Source organism: Phasianus colchicus, chromosome 2 (genome assembly GCF_987193195.1).
Source record: "Phasianus colchicus chromosome 2, bPhaCol1.hap1.1, whole genome shotgun sequence".
NCBI classification, from domain to species: Eukaryota; Metazoa; Chordata; class Aves; order Galliformes; family Phasianidae; genus Phasianus; species Phasianus colchicus.
Window position 1 is genome coordinate 7,872,311 of NC_143437.1, and position 26,494 is coordinate 7,898,804.

General features: G+C 44.2%; 1 protein-coding gene across 1 annotated transcript; it reads right to left on the bottom strand.

The window, feature by feature from the left end:
* Nucleotides 1-834: 834 nt before the first annotated feature.
* SLC1A4 (solute carrier family 1 member 4) lies at nucleotides 835-26,054 on the bottom strand. The gene is made up of 8 exons (XM_031599421.2): nucleotides 25,364-26,054; nucleotides 18,653-18,695; nucleotides 17,856-17,918; nucleotides 12,196-12,362; nucleotides 8,690-8,923; nucleotides 7,358-7,552; nucleotides 5,620-5,754; nucleotides 835-3,302 (listed from the first exon to the last, which is right to left on the bottom strand). The coding sequence occupies exons 1-8, from the start codon at nucleotides 25,885-25,887 to the stop codon at nucleotides 3,068-3,070; spliced, it is 1,596 nt and encodes a 531-aa protein (XP_031455281.1). The 5' UTR covers nucleotides 25,888-26,054; the 3' UTR covers nucleotides 835-3,067.
* Nucleotides 26,055-26,494: the final 440 nt, after the last annotated feature.

A 26,494-nucleotide genomic window follows, 5' to 3' on the forward strand; every position in this document is an offset into this window, starting at 1 on the left:
TGGGATCCCTCTCACTGTGTGCAAACAACAAAAGAATTGGCAGCTTCGTAAGTCTAAAGCAGAGCTTTTGTAACCTTACAGATTTGTGGCAAGTTAAAAAGACTGGCCCTGAATACTTAATGGCTCATACAGACCCCCTATGGCACCTGTTTGCTGGAGGAGTGTTAAAATTCCTTTGTTAAATTCCAGCTATGGGAATGCTTGACCTTAAGCTCAAATGCTCTAACAAGCCTTACATGGGACTACATGCACTGATGCAGAACATGACAATCCACTAATGGGGACTGGGAGAGGCATTCTTCAGCAAAAATGTTTACTTTCTGCATTGCTAGTGAAAAATATTAAGACAAATCTGAGATAACTGGCTTTAATTTAATCATTTTCTGTCAGAAAGAACATCCCACAGCATCCCGCTAGAGGGACAAGGTACAATCAAGTGGCAGCACTACAGGGAAGGAATATCAGCAGAGCAGTGGCTAGGTGGTGCCTGTGAGGAAGCCCAGCCTTTGGACAAACCCCTTATGCATCTGTTGACAACACGAGCTTTGGAATGAAAAATCAAAACTGAGAAACATTCACTTCTCAAATCTTGCCTGACGCTTCACTTGGGTGCTGCCTGCTCTTGTGTCCTCAACTGAACTGCATGTGTCATGGTGAGGGAGAGCATCAAAAGAGCTAAGTGTCTGATGGGAGATAAAAATCCAACTACAGAATCCAGCCTGCAGGGAACAGTTGTGATTTTCAGTTCCCCCAAAATATCCACGTACTGTTTTAAAATCACGGTTTCTGGCATTCTGGTGCAGTCAAAGTTTTCCATGAAACATTAAATATTTGTTATAAAAAAAGAGGGTTGATGAGAACCCTGATAATTTTTTTTTTAAACCTCCAACATTTTTCAAAATACCTTTACTCTGAGGACTCTCATTGCCAGCTACAAAGCCGGCTTCTGGTTTCCTGAGTTGAAAGGAGTTGAGATGACTCTAATGGGAGGAAATGCAAAGTTTCAGCAGGTCTTGATCTGCTAAAAATGAAATAGTAAATACCAGGCAGAGGACAGCCCTAGAGAACAATGTCCGTCTCCTTCCATTTTTAAAACAAGATGAGGACTGATCAAATTTTGTGGACATGATTATAAATAAACTGGTTAAAAAGAAACTCCACCTGCAGTTTTGCAGTGGGCTGACTAACCCTCGCCTACTTTGTTTGCACAGTGCTGCTGCACACAATTAAACAGCCAGTAACAACACACTCACTGTGTTCTCCCTCAGAGGTGGCCACATCTCATTCTGAGCACCTTTTAGCAAAATTCACCGAGTCCCTTTACCAGGAAAGATGCTTTGCAAATGAAGGCTGGTGCTGCTGCTGCTGCTATAAAATTGGAGCTGCCTCTTCCTAATGCCGTGACCATAAACATCAGCAACCAGATACCTTTTCAAGATAGCTTCCTCTGAAGCTCAATCAAACAGGGGAGAAAAAACAAGGGGAGACTTATCATAATTGTATACCAAAGCAAAGTGTAAATATATGTTGCTGAGTTAACAGTATGGAGGACTGACCACATGCACTCACCTTGTTAAAGTAGCCAACAGAAAGTGCCACAAGGCCAGGGCAAATCTTAGCATTTATGCACAGCCATCACTTTGTAACTACCTCCTGACCAAAATGCCAAGAGAAATCAGCAGTTTTGCAATGTTTTTTGGACTTCAAGCAAGTTTGGGGGGTGCAAATTCACGAAGCATGTGGTAGAGGAAAAAGGTAGAGCCAGAATCCAGGAGCACCTGGGTCAGCCCCAAGCAAAGGCTACCACCTGCCATTTAGCATTACCCTGGCCCAGCACCACCTAGAATTAAATGTAAACTGCCACCAAAAGGACATTTATAGTAGACCAAATTCCTAGCAGGAATGATATACAGCTGTCCCAATACTCAAAGATCACTGAACTACATCAGGTTAGAAATTCACCTCCTTTTTTCCCCTTTCAAGCTAACAGTCAGACTTGTCTGTTGTCAGTTCCCACATGTGTGTTCACATCTTTTTCCTCCCTGTACAATTTTGCTGGAAAAGGGATATGACTTAATTTGTTTGGACTGACCCGTTATACAAACATAAGCAGGACGTGGCGTGCTAGCAAACGTGCATGTGTGTTTTCATGAAGGGAACTGACTTCTTGATGTTGTCACAGACAAGCTTCTTTTAGAGATATTTATACTGGAACAGACTCCACATTCTTTTTTTAGCCCCAGAGGGATTACTTTAACAAAATTTGTGTTTCCTCTGGATTTTTTTTTCTCAACAGCTTGCTAAGAGGGGAGGAGAAAGCCAGCCCTTGATCTGCACAAATATCTCCTTTGTCTGGTCCCAGAGTTTGAGAATTACTCACCAAAAGGCAAGAAAGCTGCAATGTAGTGGGGGAATGGAACAAGATTTGGACCTCCTCGTGACTTGTTCACATATGACATTAAAAAAAAAAACCCACACCCTACTTCCCAGGTTATATTTGATGTTTTTAAGTGATCAGAGAACAGGAAAGGAAGGGGAGTGGGAGAAAAATGTTGCTCCATATTGTGTGTGTAATTGTCAGTAAGAGTTTCCAGGACAAAAGCTAAACTTGAGAAACATTCTCACCTACTGTGGAGTTTCTGAACTGTATCTCCATTCAAACAGCAGCACAATAAGCTTACTAATTTCTCCCTACCATAAGCACTTACTGGGTTGGCTGCTTCCCCATATCCAACCCATATAAGCCTTTACTAACAGATCTCTTGTAAAACCAGACATTTCAATTGGCATTGCTTTCAGCTACATGTATACGTGTGTATGTGCAACACATATATACACGTATACATAGGAAAATTATCAAAATACTATTACAAAGTGTGTGTTCTTTCTCATCACCCCTTTTCTTCCCAGCCCACCTCCGTCCCTTCCCCAAGCCAGCAAATTTCAAAACAGACTGGAACTGAAAATTTTCAAGAGCTGCCCAGCCCTTGCTAGCACTGCAAATGTCTAGGTGCAATAACAAGTCCCTGGTCCACCTCTAAGACGTGTTTGACCAACAGCTTCTAGTTCACAGTACTGATTCCTTGGATTCAGTGTCTGCTGTACTGGTTGTGTTGGAGACTTGTTTTTTGTGGGTTACCAAAGGCGACGTTTCCTCTTCAGATTTGTTGTTAGCAACTGCTTCTACGTTGACTTCTTTTAGCTCCTGCTCTTTTTCTCTTTTTTCTTTTTCATTCAGGTAATTGAGGATACCTGCTCCTAAGGCATCCCCTTCCACATTCACAACTGTGGTAGTTCGGTCCCTGGATAAGGTTAAAAACAAAAAAAAAAGTTTAAGAGAGTTACAACACAGTAAGTGGGGCCAAATTCTTCCCTGCAGATCCACAAATACTAATGGACCTAGAGAAGGAAGATGTTGTTACCCGTAGGTATTTTCTACAGAAATATTATTCCCATTTCAGAACTAAGATTGTGCACTGGAACTGGTTCAAGCCATCCCAACTCTTGCAATCAGCTGGATCTGGTTTCTCAGCAGGTTGCTGTAATGTTACTATTTTTTCTCAGACATCCTTCTTTTCCCAACCCACTTTCTTCTCCTTCTCCAGGCCAGCTTGTTTCAAATGCAAGTTCTGAGCTGGAATTTCATTTAGGCTTATCCAGAAGATAATTCATAACACTCAACTTTTTTTTTTTTCTTAACTATAGAAAATCTAGTAACTTAACTATTTAAGGTGTCCTTCCAAAAGCAGAGAATGACTGTGTTCCCTGCATTTCTCACTACGAGCATCTGTTCCTATCTTTAGTCCTACAGTGCAATTCTAGTGTGCTTCAGGATTGAACAGAGGAGGGTTATAACTCAAAGAACAACTTCACGTGCTTCTTGAGATTTCTGCTAGTCATTCTGTAGCATAACTTCAGCATATGCTTAATTTGTAACTGTGATCCTCTTTAGTAATTAAATGTCTGACTTTAAAACAAGATAAAGGACTCTTCTGTCCCTCCTCCCCATTTTTGTTACCAGGCTAACTTCCTGAACTAGAACAACACAGTTGACCACAGAGGGATACTACATATTTTAAGAAGTAGCCAGCGTGACACAGGCTAAGGGCAATCCAGACAGGAACAAACAGCAAATTTCAGTCATGCAATCAGGCAGTTCTGAGTACATACAGCTTATGGAAAGCACAACCAGCACTGCAGTTCGTCAGGAAGAAGGAACACAAAGGGATGGCCACTGCTTTGCCAGTCTCTCCTGAGATGGCTGATACCCAAGTAGTGACAGCAAGAAAGAATTATGCAGTGAGCTTCATAGATTTGTGTTGGTGCAGGAAGGGAAGAAGATAACAGAGCTGCCCTCTAACCCAGCCTTGGAAACTCAAGACTGCCCTCACACAAACTAATTTCCATGTCTTCTGTGAGAGCAGGCCATCCTTACAGAGAGAGGCAGAGATTATGTACATCTAAATGAGGAAGTGCCCCCAAAACTACTAAGTGTAAAAAATCTCAAGGGGGATTCAGATTGTCTGACCATTGCTGACCAGCACTTGCAGCCCGCTACCCAACTAGATGGCCTGAAAGCAGTGTATGCTTTTAAATTATCACATCAAGCTTAATTCACCAGTATTTAAAGTACAAGCGTGTTGAGTGCTCGGAGAAGCCTTCCCATTTTGATTTTTTGTCAGTATTCTACAAACTTTCAATTCCCTAGTATTTTTAGAGACTACAGACAGACAGGCTTGTTTGAGAAGAACCGGGAGCCCCTTTTCCACAGAGCTCATATAAGCAATAAGAAATCATCTGCATGTTGCATTTACTGTCATCATGTATTATTGGCTGGCTCCCCAGTACTTAAAGTAAATTTTCTAGGCTTTCCTTAATCTGATTTAGGTGGTATAGAAAGTAAATTTAGGCTTTAATGAGGACATAACTGAGTGGTGAAATAAGCTTTTCCAAACAGAGCCAGATAGGAGATAATTGCTCGTGTTTCAAGGAGGAAAATGGGAGAGGGAGAAGGAACCAAGCAAAGGTCTAACTTCCTAGACCTTTCCCAGAAGATGGAAAGAAAAGGTGGTAATATTGTGTACTGAACTCGTGATTCCCAGAAACGTCTTCCAGCCAGGACATCAAACACAGCTGTGATGAATGCTGCAAGCCCACTGTGTACCTGCCCTGCTCTGACACTTGTGCTGGTGCTGTGACTGGTCTCTTGCTGTTATAGTTCAAACAACAGCTGGCAACTGCTTCTGGTGAAGGTTGCATCACACATCTGTTTTCCATCACTATTCAGGCTGTTTTCCTTTTCTCCCTTCCTTCTTCATATCCAACTAATTTCCAGCAATATTTTGAACAAACTTAACAATCCTCTGGAGGGAACTGAAACTTGAAATTGAATTCAATAAAGGCTCAGTAAAAAATACTGAACGGGGATTTTAGCACACTAAATTAGTTGAGAAAGAACCACCATATTCATCATTCTCCATCACCTGTCATGAGCTTCCCATACTGCAGAGAGCCACAACTAGTAGGGTTTTATTTTATACCACACTTGGATTACCCTGAACCATGTTTCCAGCTGAACATGTCATGTAACAGCACATGCATGTGATCTGAAATACTTACACAATCCAGTCCACTGCTAATATCAAGGAGAGATCGTTGGTGGGAAGTCCAATGGCCTCCAAGATAATAGCGATGGTGAGGACTCCTCCAGCTGGAACCCCAGCTGCACCCACACTGGATGCAGTTGCTGTGACACTGCAAATCAATTTTGTTTCTGGTTAGTACAAGCCCTGCAGCACTCCTCTTCTACATTTACGTCACACATTTCCCTACTTTAGGAACTGTAAACAAACTCCACAGCGAGGGACACACAGATCATTTGCTTCCCAGGCAAATCCTTTCCTGCCTGCTGAGGCACAGTAATGGATATAGAATACAGTTGCTCAGCAGACACCCACAGCAGCTACCAAGGTAACGAATTACCTGTCTTTAATAACATTTCAGAACAGGAAAAAAAAACAAACAAATTATTTCTCACTATGTTAATACCACATCCGTTTCCAAGTCATTCATTGGTTCAAAGATGCTGAATACATGCTTTCTTCACTCTCCAAATGTATAAAGGTGAACTGTGCCATGCACAGAGGATAAAGTATCCCAGACTAGCTTCACAACAGGGAGAAACACAATCCCACTGCTGAGCTAGGACTATGCTGAAGCTCTGCCCAAGGCATGAAAACCCATGTGTTAACCAGGACTGATGTGCTTTAAGATCTAGCCTCAAAAGTCCAAGTATGCCGTCCACAGATGCATACTAATAGCACTGTCCCTTCTTTGTGCCTCACCTGCATTCAAACAGATCCTTAAGCAGTGCACGTGCAATGGACATGAATCACACACCTTTTGGTGTGAAGATGTCTGCAACTGTTTTTCCCTTGAGCTATCACTGGATAATTCTCAGGCTTGCGTTAACATTTGACTCACTATGAGTACACGAAAAGCTAATTTGGCCATCTGCAAAGAAAATAATATTCCAGCCCTGCCTTAAATAGACAAACAATATTCTGAGAAATGCAGTAAAGGAGGAAATAAAACCTGGGTGGGGAAGGTAGAAAATGTGAGAAGGTGTATGGTGGATAGAGCCCATGACTTCTTGGCACAGTGAGGGCTTAAAACTCCTTGTAAGATCCTCAATTATTGGATTTGGGGGAGGGAATGAAAGAGGATGGTACAATTCATGGGACACTGGACCTGCAAGGATGTTCCAGGCATAGAGAGGAGAGTCTTAGAGAAAGAAGCAGGACTAAGGCAGTGTACAGTACAATGGGGAAAAGCATAATGAGCAGAAGGGGGATGGTCATGGGTCTGAGCTGGGAAACCAGTGATGAAGTGGTAGTAAGGGCAGAGAGGCATGCAGGAGCAGTCTCGAGTATGAAACTGAAACAAAAGGAACTGGGGAGCTGGCAGAAGGATTTTCTAGGACATCCGGAGGGTAGCATTCTTGGTAGTGCAGCATGCCATAATTACCCAGCTTAATGGCAAGTGGAGTGGGAGGAGATCCTTAAGTAAGGAGAGGAATTCAATGTGAGGAGCAGCTTTAAACAGTTCAAAGTCTGTTTCATAATTTCATTACTCCTCCCAGGTTCCACCTTTTATTAAACAGAGATTCTGGTCGATCTTATAAAGCTTGCAAGACTCCATCCTTTAATCACCCTATCATTATGCTTCATAGCAGTTTGCAAGCTTTAAGTCAGAGACATGGAATGCAAACTATAAATGCTAGCTATTAACAGGGAGACCACAGGCTTTAATGCATCTGGGGGCCAGAAGGATGTGGTTACAATAACAAGCAACTTACAGAATGGTAAAGATTTGCCCAGCGTTGAGGTCGACATTGTTCAGCTGAGCAATAAACACGGCTGCCATGCACTGAAAAATAGCAGCTCCGTCCATGTTCACAGTTGCACCAATAGGAAGGATAAACCTGCTGATCCTGTTGTCGACTCCATTGTTTTCCTCAATGCACTTCATCATTGATGGGAGAGTGGCTGAGCTAGAAAAACAGAGCAAGAAAGAAGTCAAACACAAAGCACCAGGGGTGCTGAGTAGCAAATCCGCTGCCTCATGACTGTTCATGCTTGTAACATGCTGCACAACAGCGTGTCAAGATGATGATGCCACTTTGTAGTCCCTCACTCATAATAGCTATGTCCCTCCCTGTTGGTCTTGAGCAGCAGTATTCAATAATCTCCTTCTAAACAGAAATAGCTGGTAAGGACTCTAATCTCCAAGATGAAGAACTCAAGACCTAACAGTATGCAGCGTAACACAGCTGTGGAATGATAAGGTCTCAAAACAGAAAACACAGCAATACATGCAAAATATAAATACAGCTGTTGCAACAGTAATCTCTTGGTGTTGTACTATTACCTTCTCAAATGGACAGGCAAGTGAAACAATCACTGCTGGATTTATTTCTTGCATTATAAATTGTATGGCTTCCTTCACAAACCTTCTCCTATTTCATGTTTAACTCAGCTCCTGTGACAGTCATGTGTCTGCTTCTTTTGGAAATGACTCAAAATGTTTTTAAATATTCATTTATACATTCATGATCTTTGGTCCAGAGTTAGCCTCTTGGGAAAAGGTTAAATGACATGCTTGATAATTTGGCTATCTTTCTTTACAACAAATAAAAGCTGATAAGGCCAGATCTTTGAAATTAAAAATGCTAAGTCACTTTACGCTAGCTAATAAACCTGCTTTGCTCATACAAAATCAGGCTAAAGTTGTTCCAGATTGTTGTTCAATTCTGCTGAACTTGGATAACTAAACTTCTCAAAACAAACTCCCTCACTATTGACCCCTTGCTTTACTTAATACTGAAAGCTGGCAAGATCTTAAGACAAATGCTTTCACCTCTTCATGCCCAAATTTCCAACTCAGCATCATGCTACACATTATCAATATCTTGAGGAATTGTTTTCAACACCTAATTATAAGTGTTTCCTGTCTAGCAGGCTGCTGAGAGCAGTGAAACTCTATGCTCAGTTACCTCTTTTTGCAATGTTAGGAATATTTTCACCTAAAACTAAACACATTCTGGTATTAAGATATAAGTAGCTTACAATGACAATTACAGTGTATATTCCCAGACACATATATTCCCCAAAGAAGCAGAGAAACCCACCTGGAGCAAGTGGCAAAAGCAGTGGCAAATGGTGTGATAAGTCCTAAGAGAAAACGATACGGATTTTGACGTGTGGATGCAAAATAAATGAGTGGCAGAATGATCCCTCCATGGATGAAGTGGCCCAGTATAGAGGCAAAGATGTATTTTCCCAGACTGGTCACCAGAAGCACAATATCTTCCATTTCCACAATCTTGCTCCCAACAAGGAACATAATACCAATAGGTACATACCTGCATAAACAAATACTGTCTGTCATTAAGTGTAAAGAAAAAAACCTTGAAAAACATGTTCTCCCTTCTAGAGATAATGGTCTTCTAAAGAACGTGCCGCTCCTACTGAGGGTCAGCACCTTACTTACCACACACTCAGATTACACAAATTTGGAAGGCCTCTTTTACATGTTTGCTTGGTGGAAGGCAAACAGTCAAACTGAAAAAAAAATCTCCCAGACACTCAAAGAGATATCTAGGAAAATGAAGAAAGGAATCTAGGCAAGAAGTAGAAGCGCTGTCTGAACCTACTGGAACATGACACTCAGGTAGTCTTTTAGTGCACTGGAGAGGAAGGCAGGCAAACATCAAAATTAAGGTCACTATTGAAGGGAAGGCAGATGTTAGGAAAGAAAAAGAAGTATGTGACTGGAGCAAAGAAAGGAGTGGAAGAGTGGCATATTATGCAGTCTGTGACCACCAGCAGAAGTATGAAGTTAGGTCATTAAAATGGTGGGCATACTGGGTGCCAACACATTCTGTGCAGGAAAAAAAAAAAAGCTATCCCTATACTAGTGAGCCATACTGCAGAGCTCAGCTAAGGGCTGCTGATGCGCTTGACAAAGAAAGCAAGTAACTTGGCTATTTACAACACTAAGTCCAATGACCAGGCTTCCAGTGCCTCCCTCAAGTCAACAGCCACGTATGCATTTTTCCACCTCCCCTATCTAGAAATGTCTCAGGACGTCAGCATTTGTTTGACATTTCCTTTGTCAGAAATGCTTGGAACTGTTCCAGGGGGAAGGGCTGCATTTGCCACAGCCACACCTCTGGCTTGGAACTGCCCTTGTACATGCAGCATAACAGCTACTAAGCAAACTATGGAAATCACTCCAGATCCAATCTCATTTCCTTCAAAGTCATACTTGGAAAGTTTACGTCTGAGCATCTCTACCTATTCCTGCATCTAAAACTAAGAAACACTAAAAGGTCAGACTAACTAGATCTCCAGCACCCTGTCCTAGACACACAGCTGCAACAGATTCACTTGCACATCTCAGGAATGAATGCTTTTATCCCACTCTCCCCTATAACACAACGCCTATGTTCAGCAAGACTGATTTGTGGAACCAGAACAAACGAAAGGTTTAGTTAAGCACTTAAAGGTATGGAAACATGCAAACCTTCAGGCTGCCAAGATCAACCACTTATTCCTAGCCTGCCTCTACCAGGTCTGCAACGCCTCTGTTCTGCACCTCACTGTGTCCCAGATCAATGTGAGCATCCTTGCTCTGGCCTCCACTGGCTGAATCCCTGGAAGGACTTGTCAAACTTCACCTCTCAGCCTCTGCCAGATCTGCCAGGTCTATCTGAGCCCCAGTCCTGTACAAGCTCTGCGAACATGAACACTGAACTTGAACCTGTGGCTAGATCCTTCCCTTTGAAGAGGGAGGCTGGAGAAGAAGAAATGGAAGTTAAGACCTAAGTGCTGCTAAGGACAAGAAAGGCTGTTGAATGGAACTACAAAAGAGCACAGCCTACCCTCTCGGTGGTACAATTTTACCAATTCCAAAGTATCCTTTGGGAAGTACACACAGCTGGACATATTTTGGATCAGTATCAGGAAGGCACAAGAACCTTAAGAAAGGAAAGAGAAGTAGTAAGGACTATAGTGCACTAGTGTTGAGAGGCAGCTGTGGCCCCAATAATCCACAAAGTAAAGGATTACATACCAACTGATTGGCTTGAAGTGTTAGCACTGTAATCAGCTGAGTACAAGAACTGCCTCTTATCAGCATTCAGTGTCCAAGGAATTACATTTAAGAGTAAGAGACATAAGCTACTTTTAGACTTCAAATTTTTCAGACTTTCAGGACAGCAAATAACAGAGATCTGCCCATGCAAAATCTGTTCTGTTTTTTTTCCTCAAAACATTTCTGCTTCTTTCTTAGAGGGAGGAAAATTACTGGAATCAAAAATGAAGAATGGAGAAAATACACTTTTGCTAAGATAACTTCATAGCTTTTCTAAAATAGCTTTAGAAAGAGAGTGATAAATACCCTATAATTCATTTGTTCACCGACTGTACTCACAAACATTTATGTCTTTGCATATGGTGTATTAGTACCATTGGTTTCCACAAGAGGAATCTAGAACCTCCCACCTGCTCAAGAACCACACTACTGCTCCGAGGCCTAGACTCATCTTACAAGACAGACAAAACCTGAACAGGAGGCTGGTGGGTGATCCTGCACCAGAGCTCAGGTGGTCTGAAACCGCTGATTTCTTGCCTAGCGAAAAATTCAGTGTTCCCTTGTTGCTAATATACAAGCTTTTGCTGGATGACAGGAACTGAGATCTGCCAGAGCAACATTCACAACATAAATGTGTCTGGCCTTCAAGGGAGTGAAATAATGGATTTGCTCATTCATAGGCAAGAAAGAAAAACAGTTTTAGGAAAGACTTACTCTTGGAAGTGAGAAAGAGAGAAGCATCCTTAGAGAAGCACAAGCAAGAAACAAGCAGTTGATTGCTAATATCTCTTGTCCTTGCTTCACCCAGAAAAACAAAATCTTAGAACAAGAACAGAGACTTCAAGATCTGCAGGTAACATGATGATGGACACTCAATATCCAGCATTACTATTTCAGCAGGATGGAGACCAATCTGAGCAAAGGAATTTAGGTTCTCAGTCACTCTGTGAATCAAGTGGACACATGGCACTCTGTTCTGTTGCATTTGGCAGAGTTCTTCTCAAACTATTTAACAGTGAGTGGAGCTATCTTCTGATCTCATTGGGTATGTTTCAGGTCAGTACAAGAAACCATCTGACCAACAGAAAAATTAAGGCATAAACCTGCAAGTACACAGTTTGGCACCACGTTTTGCACCACATCTGCAGATGCACTCCAGTCACACACATCCCTAGCTTTCACATGGCTACATTCCCCCCTTGCTCACACCTCATTTATTCACTGAAACCCCACACCATTAGGCACACAATGGCAGCTAGCCACAGGCTTATGTTGTTATGAAACAAAATGTCTTCTTTAACTAATAAAAATGGAGTTCAGGACAGGATTTTTAGCAGCTATCTGATACCCTAGCTAGGCATGATTATCTAATCACAGGTCAGAAACAAGTAGAAAATACCCTACAGAGTAACAGCATAACCTTTGCTTTTGTGCTAGTGAGGGATCTGGTATGAAAAAGCTGGAGAGGTGAATAAAAACTGAGATTCCTAAATTAAGCATAATATTCTATTGCACATGTACATGCAATCCCACACTTACCACATAATCCAGGTAACCAAGACCATAGTTGCCTCGTTGAATGAATTAAAGAAGCGAATGAGATCTTCTCCTTCCCGGCCAAGCTTTTTCAGTGCCACTCCTAAAACCAGAGCAAAGAGCACCAGTCCCAGTATATTCATCCCTTCAATCTCAGTACCAACGGGGATCTGTAGAGGCAAAATAAGAAGGCTTGGTAGGTGTGAGACTGGCACAAACCCCAACAAAAGAGCCACTTTGTTTTGTTTCTGTTAGCTGACCCAAAATCAACATGCAAAACCTATTTTGGGAAGGACAGCATTTTACCCAAGACAGCTCTGCACTGCAGAATGGAAATGCATTACACAGTTGAAGGGAACCAAACAAGATCTGGATTTAGCCCCAGTACAAATTTCCTTGGTTCCAGCTGGCATGGATTTACTGAAGAGAGAAAGGGCCTGCCACAACCTCTCCTTATACTCTAATACAATGCATGCGTTCTCAGCAAGCTGAATAGGAAACCTCACAGTTTGCTCAGGACAAGCTCCACTGCAGATGTGAAACAATACAGACAGCAGTCACGCAAATAGAGGGTAAGAGTGGAACAATGGTTAAAAGATTGAAACTTTCTTCAGTTTCCTTATGATGATGGGTCTGTGAGATACTGTGGGTGCAGATGGCGGATATTGGCTACGCTGACTTCCTAGCTCTGCTCATTCCAGGTGTCATTTGTTGTAGGCACTATGACATTCTACTGCATGAACAAATCACATCTGAGAGTTGCTTTCAGTGGTCTGGTTCCAAATACTCTATTATTATTTACCTGACACATCTGAGAGGAATCTTTTCAAAAACTGCTGGCTCCATTACTTTAGTGCAATATTCATACCAAGGTGAAAACCATGAGTAAACAGTCAACAGTAAGAACTGAGAAGGAGAAAAAAAAGGCAGAGAAAGGTAGGAAACTGAGGAAAGCTGCTCATTCATCAATCCATGTCAGCCATGGAGACACAAAGAAGAGATACTGCTCGCTCTCCTTCTCTAAAATCACACAGCTGTATGGTACAAGGAGGGGAATAAAAAAAGAGGATCCACCTATCCACAAAATTGAGTTTACTCAAGTCTGCTCACAGCTTGCTTCTCAAGAACTGAGACTCGTTTGGCAAAGCAGTATCTTGTGAACTGAGTGAGCATTCTCCTAGCTTCATAAAAATACAATTGCTTTGACAAACGCTCTTTTTCCCCAACTTGGCAGTACAAACTCTACCTGTCAATTTTTTTTTATTTGGATGGGCTCCTAAAACAGATCAGGCTTATGGACAAGCTTTGGTTCTTTGGTTAAAATAGACACTAACTCAACACTGAGAAAGAAGAGCGCGTTCTCAGCTAAAAGCTTAAAATGAATACTGAGTAAAGAACTCAGGATCCTGATCTGCTATAGATCAGAATAAAAGTAACATGCCTGAGATGATTCTTTCACTGGAAATATACTGCTGAACTCGACTGTCTCTAAGTGACAGGTGGAAACAAGGAACTGCACAGAAGGGAATAAAACAAATTACACACAAAAACATACCAGTGCGAAGGTTAAACTGCTGCTGAGTGGGCATGATGGGGATGGGTTAGGGTCAGATTTGATAATCTTAGTCTTTTTCAACCTTAATGGTTCTATATCAGGTTCACTTGATATAAGGCTAATATGAAAATCCTTGCCAGGAATAAAATGGGTCCAATTTTTTTTCTACCTCAAAAAAATGTTTTTTATAAAAGAAAAAAAAACACTGAGTGGTCTTTTTGTTTCGGTTCTCATTGAGAAGTTTAAAAAAAAATTATCAGTATCCAACCCTGCTATGGAACACAAACACAATGTTTCAAGCTGCTGAAAGTGCCAGGCATCCTGACCTGGATGTTACCAGAGCAGAGAATTTCATGACACTACTTATACCAATGTTTTGCAAAGCATCTCTGCCCTTTAAACTTCTTCTGCTGGAGTACTGCTCTTCCCAGCTCATTAAATGCAGCAGCATGAGCCTGGAGCCTAGCAACCCGCTACCATTTGGACTTCTCAAAGCTCTGGTCCCAGGAACAAGGCTAAACAGCAATTCAATCTGCAAGAGGATCAGGCAGCTTCCCACCAGCTGTGTAGGGCATACAGGGACACAGAGCAGGACTGAGCTAGAGCTCCTTATGCCCAGTTTGGAACACCATTTCCCTGATTAGAGTAGTTCAGAGGTCTTCTAGCTCATTCAGTCACTCTGCCTTCTTCAGAGCCAAAGGGCTTGCCAAATTTTGTCTTGGGAAGCTAGAGGAGGACGAGGAACAGTAGAACCTCCAGTTAGATAGAGCCAGGACACGTGGTTTCTCACCTTTCATCTTACCATTCACAGTGACCTACTGTGCATAAACTGGGTAATCCATCCCAAACTCCCTCACCTCATCACTCTCTAAAACAAGAACACAGAGTTTAGTCCTCTCTTGTCCTCAGAGATGTCTGATGTCCACCCAGCACTGCCATCTTTGTTGCTGCTCTTTTCTAGGCACTCACACTTATGAGCCCTTGCAGCTAATTTCTTGCAATCTGCGGACCAAAGAGTTCTCGGTGACAAGAGAAAGGATTCTGTGTACAGCCACCAAAAACTTCTTAGCTGGTTCACTTTATTCGCTGTCATTGTGTCCAAGCTACCTTCAGGTCGTGCGCTTATTTTCTTCTTTTTGAGCCAATTTCTTAAAAACACACAGTATTCCCCCATCACCTACATCTCTGCAAATTTAGGCAGAAATTGTGCCCTGGAATTTTCAGGAGCAATCTAATGTATTCAGGGAATTTCACCTCCTTGCAGCAGTGGAAGAAATCCAGCAGTAAATCCTGAGCGGAAGATCCTCTCAATCCCAGCTTCAAAAACTGGCAGATGCTGAACAGCCTTTTTGTACTCTAACAGAAGAGTCCATCACCCCAAAGGAGCTGCCAAACCAAGCAGCATCGTGGACATCAAACAAAAACAGCTTTAATGAGAGCTTTGTTGCTGGGTAAACTATAGAACACGTTATTGTTTGCTTGAAATTATGTGCCCTGGTAGAAAGACTCACAGACCTCTTCTGGTCCTTGAATCCCTCTGAAGATCCTATTGTTTTTCAGCTCTTAAAACAAGATGCATATTAAGGAAACAACTGCTGACATTGAGCTAATTCAGGACTAGGTGGCTGAAAAGATAATGCAGCCATGTGATGTGAGGAAGAAGAGCAACCAGCAGTTTGTGTATTTTTACTACTGCCTCAGGAGGAACTCAGCGTCTCTCATGGCCTCCTGGAGAGAGGATGTAGCCATAAAAGCTAGGTAAACATGAGGGAGCATGTGAAACAACAAAAAAGAATGTGGCTTAGCAGAATCTACGTGCCCCTCTACTCATATCATCAGCAACAGAAGGCAGTGCCTATTAGTAGGAAAAAAAAAAAAAAAATCAATAGAAAACTTTGTTATGCATCGTTGGTATGGAAAAGGGTAAATATTTCCCCTATTCTATCAAATACTCCACTGATGAAAGAAAACATTAGATAGGATTTCCATCTTGCTTCTCTGCAACACAGATTCTATGGCTATGATAGTTAAACTACATCTTATCCCAAAGCTATACTCTTCCCTTCCAAACTTAATTCTCATCTATCCATAAATAACAGTCAGAGCAGTACTAAAGCTAACAGAACTGAGATGATGCTTTTTTTTTTTTTTTTTCCAGTCCACTCTTCCCTGGAGACAGGAGGGTATCTTCTAGAATTAAAGTTCAGACCTGGTTCCACACCACAAACTGAAAAAGGTTTTGGAAAAGTAATAGGGGAAATAACATTTACATCATAACCATGGGCAAAAGCAAACACCTGTGGCAAAGTCACAATATCACTTGTGGTACAGCATCAAGCTAGTCATGTAAATAAGAAAATGAAAGAAAACTGAAAAAAAAATCTCACATTTTAAATTGCCAAAAAATACATTCTTATCTCTTGAGGAAAAATTACCACTTTCCAAAGCATTTAACAAGTGCTCAACAGATGAGCCTGTGGACAATGAATATGGCTGGCCCCGATCTGCGCTCGGTTGGCAAGAGCACAACTTTTGCCTAATCTTCAGTTTATACTGAAGATGAACAGGAGTCTTATTCACCTTTCCTTTACTCCTGCTTAAATGAACAATAACTTCATGATGTAAGCAACCACACTTTGCCTAAGTGCATGTTGTTACAGCCTTTCATGTCAAAATTGGCTTTAGCAGCACGAGGCTGCATGGGCATGTACTGCCTGAGGGTTTAATAGCAGGAGAAGAGAAAGTGTGCTTCTGGAGTCACATGGCTGCTCTGCAGTCATTCCCACACACCCATGACAGAGGTGGTGCGTGCAGATCTGGGCTAATGTATCTTACAGGCATGGGCAGAGCCTGGGCAGATGCAGCTGCCTTCTTCCCCAGTGAGACCGCTCACCATGCAATAGCAGGCTTCTAAGCAAGGACTGATTTTCCCCTGCACAGCTCTTGTTGCGCCATCAAAGCCACCTACCACCCTGGCTGCAGAACTGGGAGAAGTTCAGCCCATGAGCTGAGAGCAGATGGGGAACACACTGCTCTGCACTGCCTGCTCACACACCATGTGTGGAGAGAAGGTAACGAGGCCAGCACCTCCTGCACCAAGGGATTGGCTCCAGAGTCCCTCTAGATGTGCACAAATTGCTTTTTATGTAGACTGGTGGAACCAGAGGGCAAGCCCCATCTGAATCCCTACAGGACACATACAAACACTACAGAGGACATGCCCTAGAGACTTATAAATCATAATAAAAATAAAGCAATATATCTGGTGTCTCAGACAGTCAGACTGAATCTGAGAGACATAAAATAGCCTTAAAAGCCATTTCCCATCACAGTTCTGTCTCCCCAAAACCCCACATAAGCCTGTTCGGAGTGAGATGAAAAACTGCAGGCAAGATGCTGGGTCAGTTTTGTAGCATTCTGTCTGCAAGGTGAATGTAATTATTACTGGATCTATAATATATTGGCTCTGGTCAATAACGAAGATGTTTGATGGCCCTGTGCTGCAGGAGGGATTTCACTACCAGACTGCAGAGCACTGCTGCAAGTCCTATGAGCTGCATACAGAATACAATTTTGTCCATTAGGTTTAATTTTCACCGCACTGCAATAGCAGCCTACTTCTGATGTTCTGTCTAAAACTTGTATCGCTTCAGACCACTTGTTACTAATTAAAAAAAAAAAAAAAAATCTCACACACAAAGTTTCGACACCAAGAGAAAATTCTCAACTTACTTTTTCTTTAAAGAAAAAAAAAAAGGTCATTTTCTGCAAATTGTTAAGGGAGGGGAGGGTAAGGTCTAAAGGACACATACAGACAGCTTAATTGCTACTTAATTTCAAGGCTATAAAAAATTGGGAAATTCTAGGCAGAGGGACTAATCAATACTGAGATCAAGCAAGGCTCAGTCTAAGAATGCATGGCCTAAAAATCAGGTATTGAGCACCAGCTCAGTTGAGTCCAACTCTCTTATCCATCACTGCTTTCCTGTTTGACTGCAGGTAACTCACCTGACCTGTGTGTGTGTGTCTCAGTTCCAGACAAGTAAAAGTATTTGCTAAGACGTGCAGTAAAACATTACAGCTAAAAACCACTAAGAAGTGACCTTACCTTTTCCAACGTGACATTTCCAGAGGTAGTGTTTCTGAGCACTATCTTATAATCTGTTGCATACTGCAAGAAAAAGAAAAAAAACAACACCTCAGTGTTTGTTGATATGATCATTAATAAAATTGACTACATCACCTAGCATTTCACAAAAAGGAGGTTACTATCAGGAACTTCTGCTGAAAATCACAGTGTGGAAAAAATGACCTTGCCTTGTATAAGAAAAGAGAGTGATAACTCCTTGACCATGTGGGGACAGAGAAGTGCCCTGTGACCACTGATCTCCCAGGTTTGGGCAGCAGCCAAGGGATTCCCCTTTCCTCTACCCTGCTCTTGCTCATGCATCATGCTGTTGCACTGCCTCCTGTGGAAGGCAAGTGGTGCTTGCAGTATGTCACTACTAGAAATGGCAAGAGAGACATTAAAAACATGTATGGCTCTGCCAGCTAGTCATGGCACAATGTAAGCTACTGGTCACAAAGCAGAGTTGCCATCATTGTCCTAAGCAGTGCTCAAAGTGGAGCAGCCTACAGAACATTTCTGGTGGAGCTACAAAACACTGGCCATGAATATGCCTTTTCTTGAGGAGCATTGTTCAAAACCACACCACTTGCTGTGGAATTCCGATGTATTACTACGTCAGATGCTTCTAACAGTCCCACCCACCAGAAATAGTATGACTTCTGATATTTTCTACACCATCTTTATGTACTTTTTGTTTTATTTGTTTTTTTAATAGCAGAAGTCACTTGGTCTGCCTGCAGTATACCTCACATCCAAAATTCACACACATTTCTTACCGTTCGGAAAGCAGCAGCAACAAGATTTGCAGGAAACAGGTTTCTGTAAAACACAAACAAGAAAATGAAATATTTTTGCAGTTTCTAAAATGAATTTGAGGTGTTTTGCTCTCAGAAAACTCCTTTTGCAAAAAGAAGCACACTGGCATTAGTGAGGTATGACTGCAGGAGACAGTCTGGCAGCACGGAACAGATGTCTCGCCACTTCTCCAGCGGTGTAAGATCTCCACATCTCCTCTTGCTCATACAAGAAGTCCCTACTTGCCTCCACACTCCCATTTAGGCTGGAAATCAGAGGCAATCAGACACCATACTATATAAACACATCAAGCAGTGGCTACCCAACCTGGCTTAGCCACACCAGCTGCAGCAACAGCTTATGGCCTTCAGGGTCAGGCAGATTTTTAACGTTACCCACACGATTATCATTTGCCCACAGTATGACCACAAAGGACAATCCAATCAGCACAACTCAACTAAGAGAACAGCTTAAGCCCTCAACACAACAAGGTCGGCTTCCCTGAACACCAAGCCAAAGCAGAACAATGCCAGGGGCCAGAGCTGTCTGCAAGCACTGAAGCAGTTAAATGGCATGGATGGAAGCAGTGGCAGCTTGGATGGAAAGCTGCAACATCTGAATTCAGCAGTGCCTTCATACAAACACAAATGGAGCATCAAGTCTGTGCAGAGAGGGCAGTGTGCAACCTGCCAAATGCTTACACTGGGTGCAAAGTTTACAGAAAAAAAAATTATTAACTGGGGTACGTAAAGAAAAATTGCTGGCTTCTTGTATTTCATAGTTCACCAGTTCTTTTTACTGCTCCGCTTCCTTTCTCCCCCTGCAGTGGGTAAAGAGCATGTGTTCCCCTGGCCAAACAGCATTTTGTTTTGCTGTGTCAGAAAGCAAAATGGGAAGGGAAGCAGCTCACCTCTGGGCAGAAAACAAGACCCCAGGGGGCAAGGACATGAATTCTGGGGCTAGGAACTGAGAATACTGCCAGCTGAGTGCAATAAGGATGCACGTGAATTCTCCTGATAAGAAAACAGAAGAGCTTACCTATGGCCTATCACTTGTGGCAAAAAGAATTGGGGGAAGTTTCTTCTCATCCTTTGTTCCATGCACTGCATAAAAACAGCCTCCAAGAGAACTCGAGTTCCCTTCAAGCTTTGTCCTGCTAATCCCCCCAAGAAAGAAAAAAGGAAAGGAAAATATGTTGTTGGGAAAAAAAAAAAGAAAGAATACTTCCTTTCAGCTTTTCAAAATCAGGGTGGTTACTTCTCTTTGAGAATAGTCTGGGTTTTGAAGGAACAAAGATGACAAAAAGAATACGAGATGGAAAAACGAGCAGAAATCAAATTACTTTTTCAAAATCAGCATTTCCATTCTGACAGAACCAAACCACAAGAAGCAACCCCAAAGCCTAAAGAATATGGTTCTCCAGTGCTTCCATGTGGCTGAGGAACCAAAAAGCCCATAATTTACACAGTACGTCAGGCACGGGCCCCAGTAATTAAACACTGACTGAACAACAAGCATATACTTATGGCACATACTGAGCGATGCCAGCAACCCTGCTACATGAAGGCAAGGGGCAGGTTCTTGCTTCCAGTGCAGGGCAGCACACAATGTTATACAAACATGAGCGTATCACTGTCACTCTGCTTTATCCCTGGAGCACTGCTCACTGCACCTGTTTCTGAGAACTGAAATATGCATTTCAGACAATTGATCAAGTTGTACATTTGGATTTCGGTTCAGCAGCCCAGGAGAACACAAAGATTCCCTTGCAAGTTTGCTCCTCTTTGTTTCAAACCCTGAAGTTTAACAAAGAAGGTGCTCCAGGTCATAAAAAGCAATCAACAAATAAACGGCTTATCACAGAGGCACAAGTACTGCAAAGACTATGCTCATCACTCACTAAGATCAGTTAGTGTGCAAATTAAATTAAGCCTTAATTACAGGTGAGTCAGACCACAGGTTTTCAGCTTCATTGCCCAAGACGGGTTTGTTCAAGAACACCACCCCAGTGCCTAAAAACAGGGGCCAGGACGCCGCAGGCTTCGGGGAGAGCCAAAAGCTGGCTGCTGACCTGCCTGGGCTCATCTGTGCCCACGGGCTTCACCCAGCATGTGCTGCCAAGCAAAGCTCACAGCCCCACAGAAAACCAGACCTCTGTCCCTACAGTCAGCAATCCCAGGTGAGCTGAGGAGTTGCACAGGGAAGTGCAAACATCCTCCTAGCCAGGTGAACCAGCACGCAGAAAGGGTGTGTAACTGGGTATGCCAACTAAATGCAGGTATCTGCCAGTCAGTGTTTTTGCACAGATCAAATCTTCAGGTTTCTCACCTTGGACACGGAGTTTAAAGAAATCAGCATGGTTCTATCACAGGATTGCTGACTACTGCTGCTTGTTTCTTGCAGCCCTGACACTGCCGCCGTGCCCTGTGCTAAAGAACATGATCAGCTCTCCAAAGCAGACTTGTGCTATTGCAAGAGCACACCCACAAAGAAACCCTGAGTCTGTGTGATAAGGAGCCTTGCACGTGGTCTGGGATCAGGCAGCCCAGAGCTGTGACAGAAAGAGTGCAGCAGAATGATGCAACGTAGCAAGGCTTGACATCATGGCAGTGTGCACCTCGGCTGCTCCACTGCTCTCCGCATCACCTACACAGACAAGAAGTTTTTCTAGCCTAACGCTCAAGTACATGATAGAGGGAGACTGTGCAACCCCTCTGAGCTGCAATCAAATAGAGAGACAGACCACCAGGCAGCTGTCATACATAACAGCTGCGTGCTGGGGCTGGAGCAGCAGCTGGGCTGGGTGACGAGATCTCCATGTACCAGCACACTGCCCAGTACAGGAAAGCACCATCTCAAATCCACTTAAAATAGGAACCACATACAGCAACAGTACCAGCTGCGGAAGTTTCAGGATTAGCATACTTTCTGTTTGACTACTGTAAAGAATAGCATATATAAATGCTAAAGACGGATATATTTTGCCATGTCAGAGCTCTTACAGAGGGGAAATGGGGTTACCATTCTGTAATAAAGCACAATATATCCCAAATGTGCAAGTGCAGCTTCACTTTGGAGGTTGTAGCTTCCATCCTTATAAATTTTGATGTTACAATCAAATTCCTCTCTTCCTTACCTTGTGGAATAAAGCTGGCACAGGAACTCCTTTGTTGCATGTATAAGGGATTATTGTTAATCACTGTTTCTAAATGTTTCTTTTGCTAGAGCTCTGCTAACAGCTTCGCTCTGGCAGCAAAACCATGAAGGGAAATCCAGGCGAGCAGAACAAAACCCTAAAATAACATGCATTCCTCTTCTATTGCTTCTTACACAAAGGTTCCACTTTTAAGGCCAAAAGTCTTCTGTTGGAAAACATTTTTCTGAGGAAGTCTGGACTAAATGAGGTGAACATTAGGAAAATATTCTGTGCTGCTTTATCTCCTGTTTTTCAATGAAGTCTTTTCAATGGTAAGAGTCCACAGACAGCAACTTTACTGCCATCTGAAAATCTGCCAGAACACATCACAGCTTGGACTGCTCTACTAAGTGGCTTTCTTTTTCCTTCTTTCTCAGGATTTTCATTCACTACCACACAAGTTTTTTTTTTTTCCTCATACCTGTATGGACGCACTGTGCTTGTACATTATTTTTGAGCGTGTGCCTCTGCTTTAACTCAAAAAAAACTTGAGAATGTTACTTGCTTATAGCAGGTATTTAATACTTTTCTGCCCTTAGGGTCCAGTCTGTAACTACTATGCCTGGGAGATAAAGCATGACTGGGTTAGTCAGTAGTAAAAGGCAACTACCAAAGAACAAAAGAAAGGACTAGAGAAGATCAGCTTTCTACAAATAATATTAGAAAAATACAGTGTAGGCACGCAAACAAAAAAGCCAAATGCTTACTACATACAGAACTGAGTCAGCAATCCCTACACTTAGAGTGAGGATCCAGGCTCAGAAAATGACAGAAGCAAAGGCAGGCAGTAACATTTACTATTTCTCCTTTTTCAGCAAGCACCCTGAAGTTTCAGCCATCCAGCTTCAGTACTGTGGTTAGCATGTCTTTGTGTAACTGCAGCTGCTCCCAGCCACTTCTTAATTCTAGTTATCACTATGAAGTTGACATCTCCCCCTCCTTTCCTAACAGTACAGTTTTGCTGTTTCCAGAGCAGGACTTCAGAGCATACTCTTAGATCGCCTTCATGGATGCTGCTTTGGGTGAGTCACTGGAAAACCAGGATTTGAAGCAACAAGTGCTACTGGGGTGACTGGTGTCTGAACAAGAGCCCACCTTCCCTGTGGTCCATCCTAGCCCTCAGCTCTGTAGCCCAGCCAGCAGAACGCAGCCACTGCTTTTCCTTGTGCTCAAGCTCCTGTGTGTCTTCCCTCCGGCTCTGACGGCGCTAGGAGGTAATCCACAGGCTTGCTCACAGTGCTGTGGGTACTTCTTTTGGCAGCCCAGCTGGTAACCTCTGGCAGGGAGACAGAAAGGGCAGGAAGGAGCAATAAAAGGAGCAATAAAATGTAAATGCTGCAGACTCATCTGTCATCCCAGGAAACCCTGACACTACTGCAGGAGGCACACATCTTGGACCTCTGCATACCTTTCCTATAAAAAGCCAATGATGCTACGCCCATCCCACTCACCATGTTACTGCTAAGGTCAGATTAAAAACAAAAACAGAATTCCCAACCCAAAGCCAATCCCATGGTTTCAAAACACATTTTCATCCCAAAATAAGGCAAAGAACAGCACCGTCTGAGATCTTTTCTTCCACTGAAAATATTGTAAAATAGTCTGTTGAAACGTTCCTTTTTGATGAGTGAGACTTTCTACTAAAGTCTTTTGTATAAAGTTTAATCAAAACACTGATCTCACTAAGATGAAATGCCAGGCTCATCTGCTATTAGAAATTTCAACAGAATCAGAAGTTCCTGCAAAACTGTTTGATTTCATTGAATCAGCAAATAAAGACCGAAGCCAAAGCAAAACTCTGGCCCTATTTAAACACGCAGTCTTGACAAGTGCCCATCAGAAGTGTGGACGAATCAATACAGATTCTTGCAAAATATTTGCTCTTATTCGTTCCACAGTGCTCTGATAAAGCACAATATGTTAGCTGGTGACTGGTGTTGTGCCCTCCCCAACACCTCAGCAGCAGCCAAGTATCCAAATGACCTCCAGACATTGCTGTGACAGTGGAAAGCAATGGCTTTGGTCGTTCATTAATAAACTTCCCAAAAGCAGAAAGGATTGGCATCCTGGGAAAGGACAACCTGTGTCAGCTCTACAGAAGCCAAAGTAACTATCAGACTCACAGCTGTGACTTAGTCCAGTTTAGCGTGTTTTCAGTGTGGCTGTGGGACTCAGATTGCCCACTTGTACCTTCTTTTCATCTTTTTTTCTGAAAGAAACTAAACACTGAAGGCTCAACGGACACAGGGAGCCTCTGACACAACTGAAAACAGTTTCCTTGTATCTGATAGAAAAATTGAGGAACAAAAGTAAAACAGAAAGGCAGAGCGGGATGCTGCAAGATCTAAATGTGCTGAAGGCAACATTTCTGCCCTGTAGAGCTGAGGCCTCCTTAACTGAAGACAAGGCTGAAATAACAAAGATCAGTACTCAAACCAAAATACCCACATTTTCAAGAATAATTAGGTTAAAAAAAAGAAAAGAAAGAAGGAATTTAATGGGAGAGATAAGTATTATTTCCAGAAGACACACAGCTCATTCCATCCTCAGGTTCATCAGGGATTTGTGTTAAGACAGGAGCTTTAGAGCTGATGGCACAGTGATGGCTCTCTGTCCCTAAAGCTGAAGAGAAAGCTGAATTCAAAGGTCACCATGCATGCACTGGGGAGGGGCCCCCGGACCTGCACTTTCCAAAGGAAATCGCTCAACAACCAGAACACTTTACCCAAGTCTTATCACTTTGAGCATTCCTTTGGAGCTCAACCCCACCACCAGCAGGACACTTCTCAACTCTCCATCTGCTTTTACAGACCAGAGCAAGAAGCAAGTTCACAACACCCAGAGGGTCACTGGAGCATCCCCATCCCATTTCTCACCCTACTCTGTGCAGGATGGCAACATGCAAACGAGCCACCAGTTACATCAGCTGCATTAGGACGCAGCGGGGACAGCCACCACAAGTCACCTTCTTCCCAGCTGTCACCGTCATTCTGACTCCTCCTTTTGCCGTTTTCCTTCACATGCCTACACTGCTTATCTGCTCCATGTCACCTCTGCAGCCAGGCCACCTACTCGCACAGTCTTTAGCATGGTCTGTCAAGAATTGTCAGGCTCAGCTGCAAGAGAGTAAGTTATGGATATGAAATACAGCGTTGCCTATGGGCGCCTGGGTGGGTCCACGGATCTTATTTCTCTACGGGGTGAGAAGGGCATAAACTTGGATTTCTGAATACAGCCTTTTTTACTGCCAGTTTACCCAGATGCACCAGCAAGTCTCTCAGCTGAAGGAGCAAAGCTTCAAAGCGAAAACCCCTGACTTAGCTCGGCGCCCTGCTGAGCGCAACCCCGCATCTGCAGCCTAACGCTTCCATTCACACCTCGGTAACACGGCAGCGCGGCCGGCAAGCGGCGAGGGAGGAGCAGGAAGGAGGGGGGATCCCCCGCGGCAGCTCGCAACACCGCCGGCTCTGTCATCATCCTCCCGGGGCGGCCCTACCTGACGAGGTCGAGGAAGGAGTCCACCGTCTTCTTGCTGGTGGCCGGCACGGCGCCCGGCAGCCCCAGGCCGGGCGCGTTGAGGGCGGAGGCGCCGGCACCGGGTCGGATGATGAAACCGAGCGCGACGGCGAGGCCGGAGGCCAGCAGCGTGGTGCCGAGGAAGTAAGCGATGGCGATGCCGCCCAGACGGCCGAGCGAACGCGTGTCCAGGCTGGCGGCCCCGGACACCAGGCTGCAGACCACCAGCGGCAGGATGACCATGCGCAGCATGCGCAGCAGCAGCTCCCCGGGGAAGGCCAGGTAGGCCACCTGCGCCGGGCCCAGCGCCGCGCCGCGCACCGCGGCTCCCAGCGCCACGCCGGCCACCACCCCCGACACGGTGAGCAGCACCAGCGCGTTGCGCCGCAGGAAGCCCCGGCAGCCCCGCAGCCGCCCTCCGCCGCCCGCCGCCGCGCCCTCCGCGTGGCCGTTGCCCGCCTTCTCCCCGCCGTCTCCTTTCTCCACGCTGTCCGCCGTCTCCATGCCGCCCGGCTCGCTCCCTGCGTGCGTCCCGCTAGCCGCCCGCCCCCTACTGCCGGGCCCCACCTGCTCGCGCTCGCCCAGACCCGGCCTCGGAGGGCGGCGCTCGGGCGGGGGGCGGGAAGAGCGCGCGGTGGCCGAGCAGCCGGCAGCGCCGCTTTCCCGTCGCCGCTCTCCTCAGCGCCCCCGGTCCGCGCGCCCCCCAGTGCCGTGCGCGTGTCACCGCAGCTCCCTTAAAAGCCCCCTCGGAGCTCCCGCGGCTCTCGCGAGTCCCCTCAGCATTCTCTTTGATGCCTGCGTTGCTTTCACGTGCGCCCCTCAGCGTCTCTAGGGCTCACGCATAACCCCTCCGTGTTACCGTTGAAGTCCCCCTTGGAGGCCCCCTCCACGTCGCCACGGCTCTCACATGTCCGCTCAGCGCACCCCTTGGTGTCTGCACAGCTCTCCGATGTCCCCTCAGCATCTCTCTCCCTTGGTGTGCTCCTCAGTGTACCCAGCTCTCACACGTCTCCTCAGTGTCACCCTCCTTGTCCCCCTCAGTGTCTCCATCACTCTCACATGCCCCCTCTGTGTCCCCACGCCTCTCATGTATCTCCTCAGTGTCCCTCTC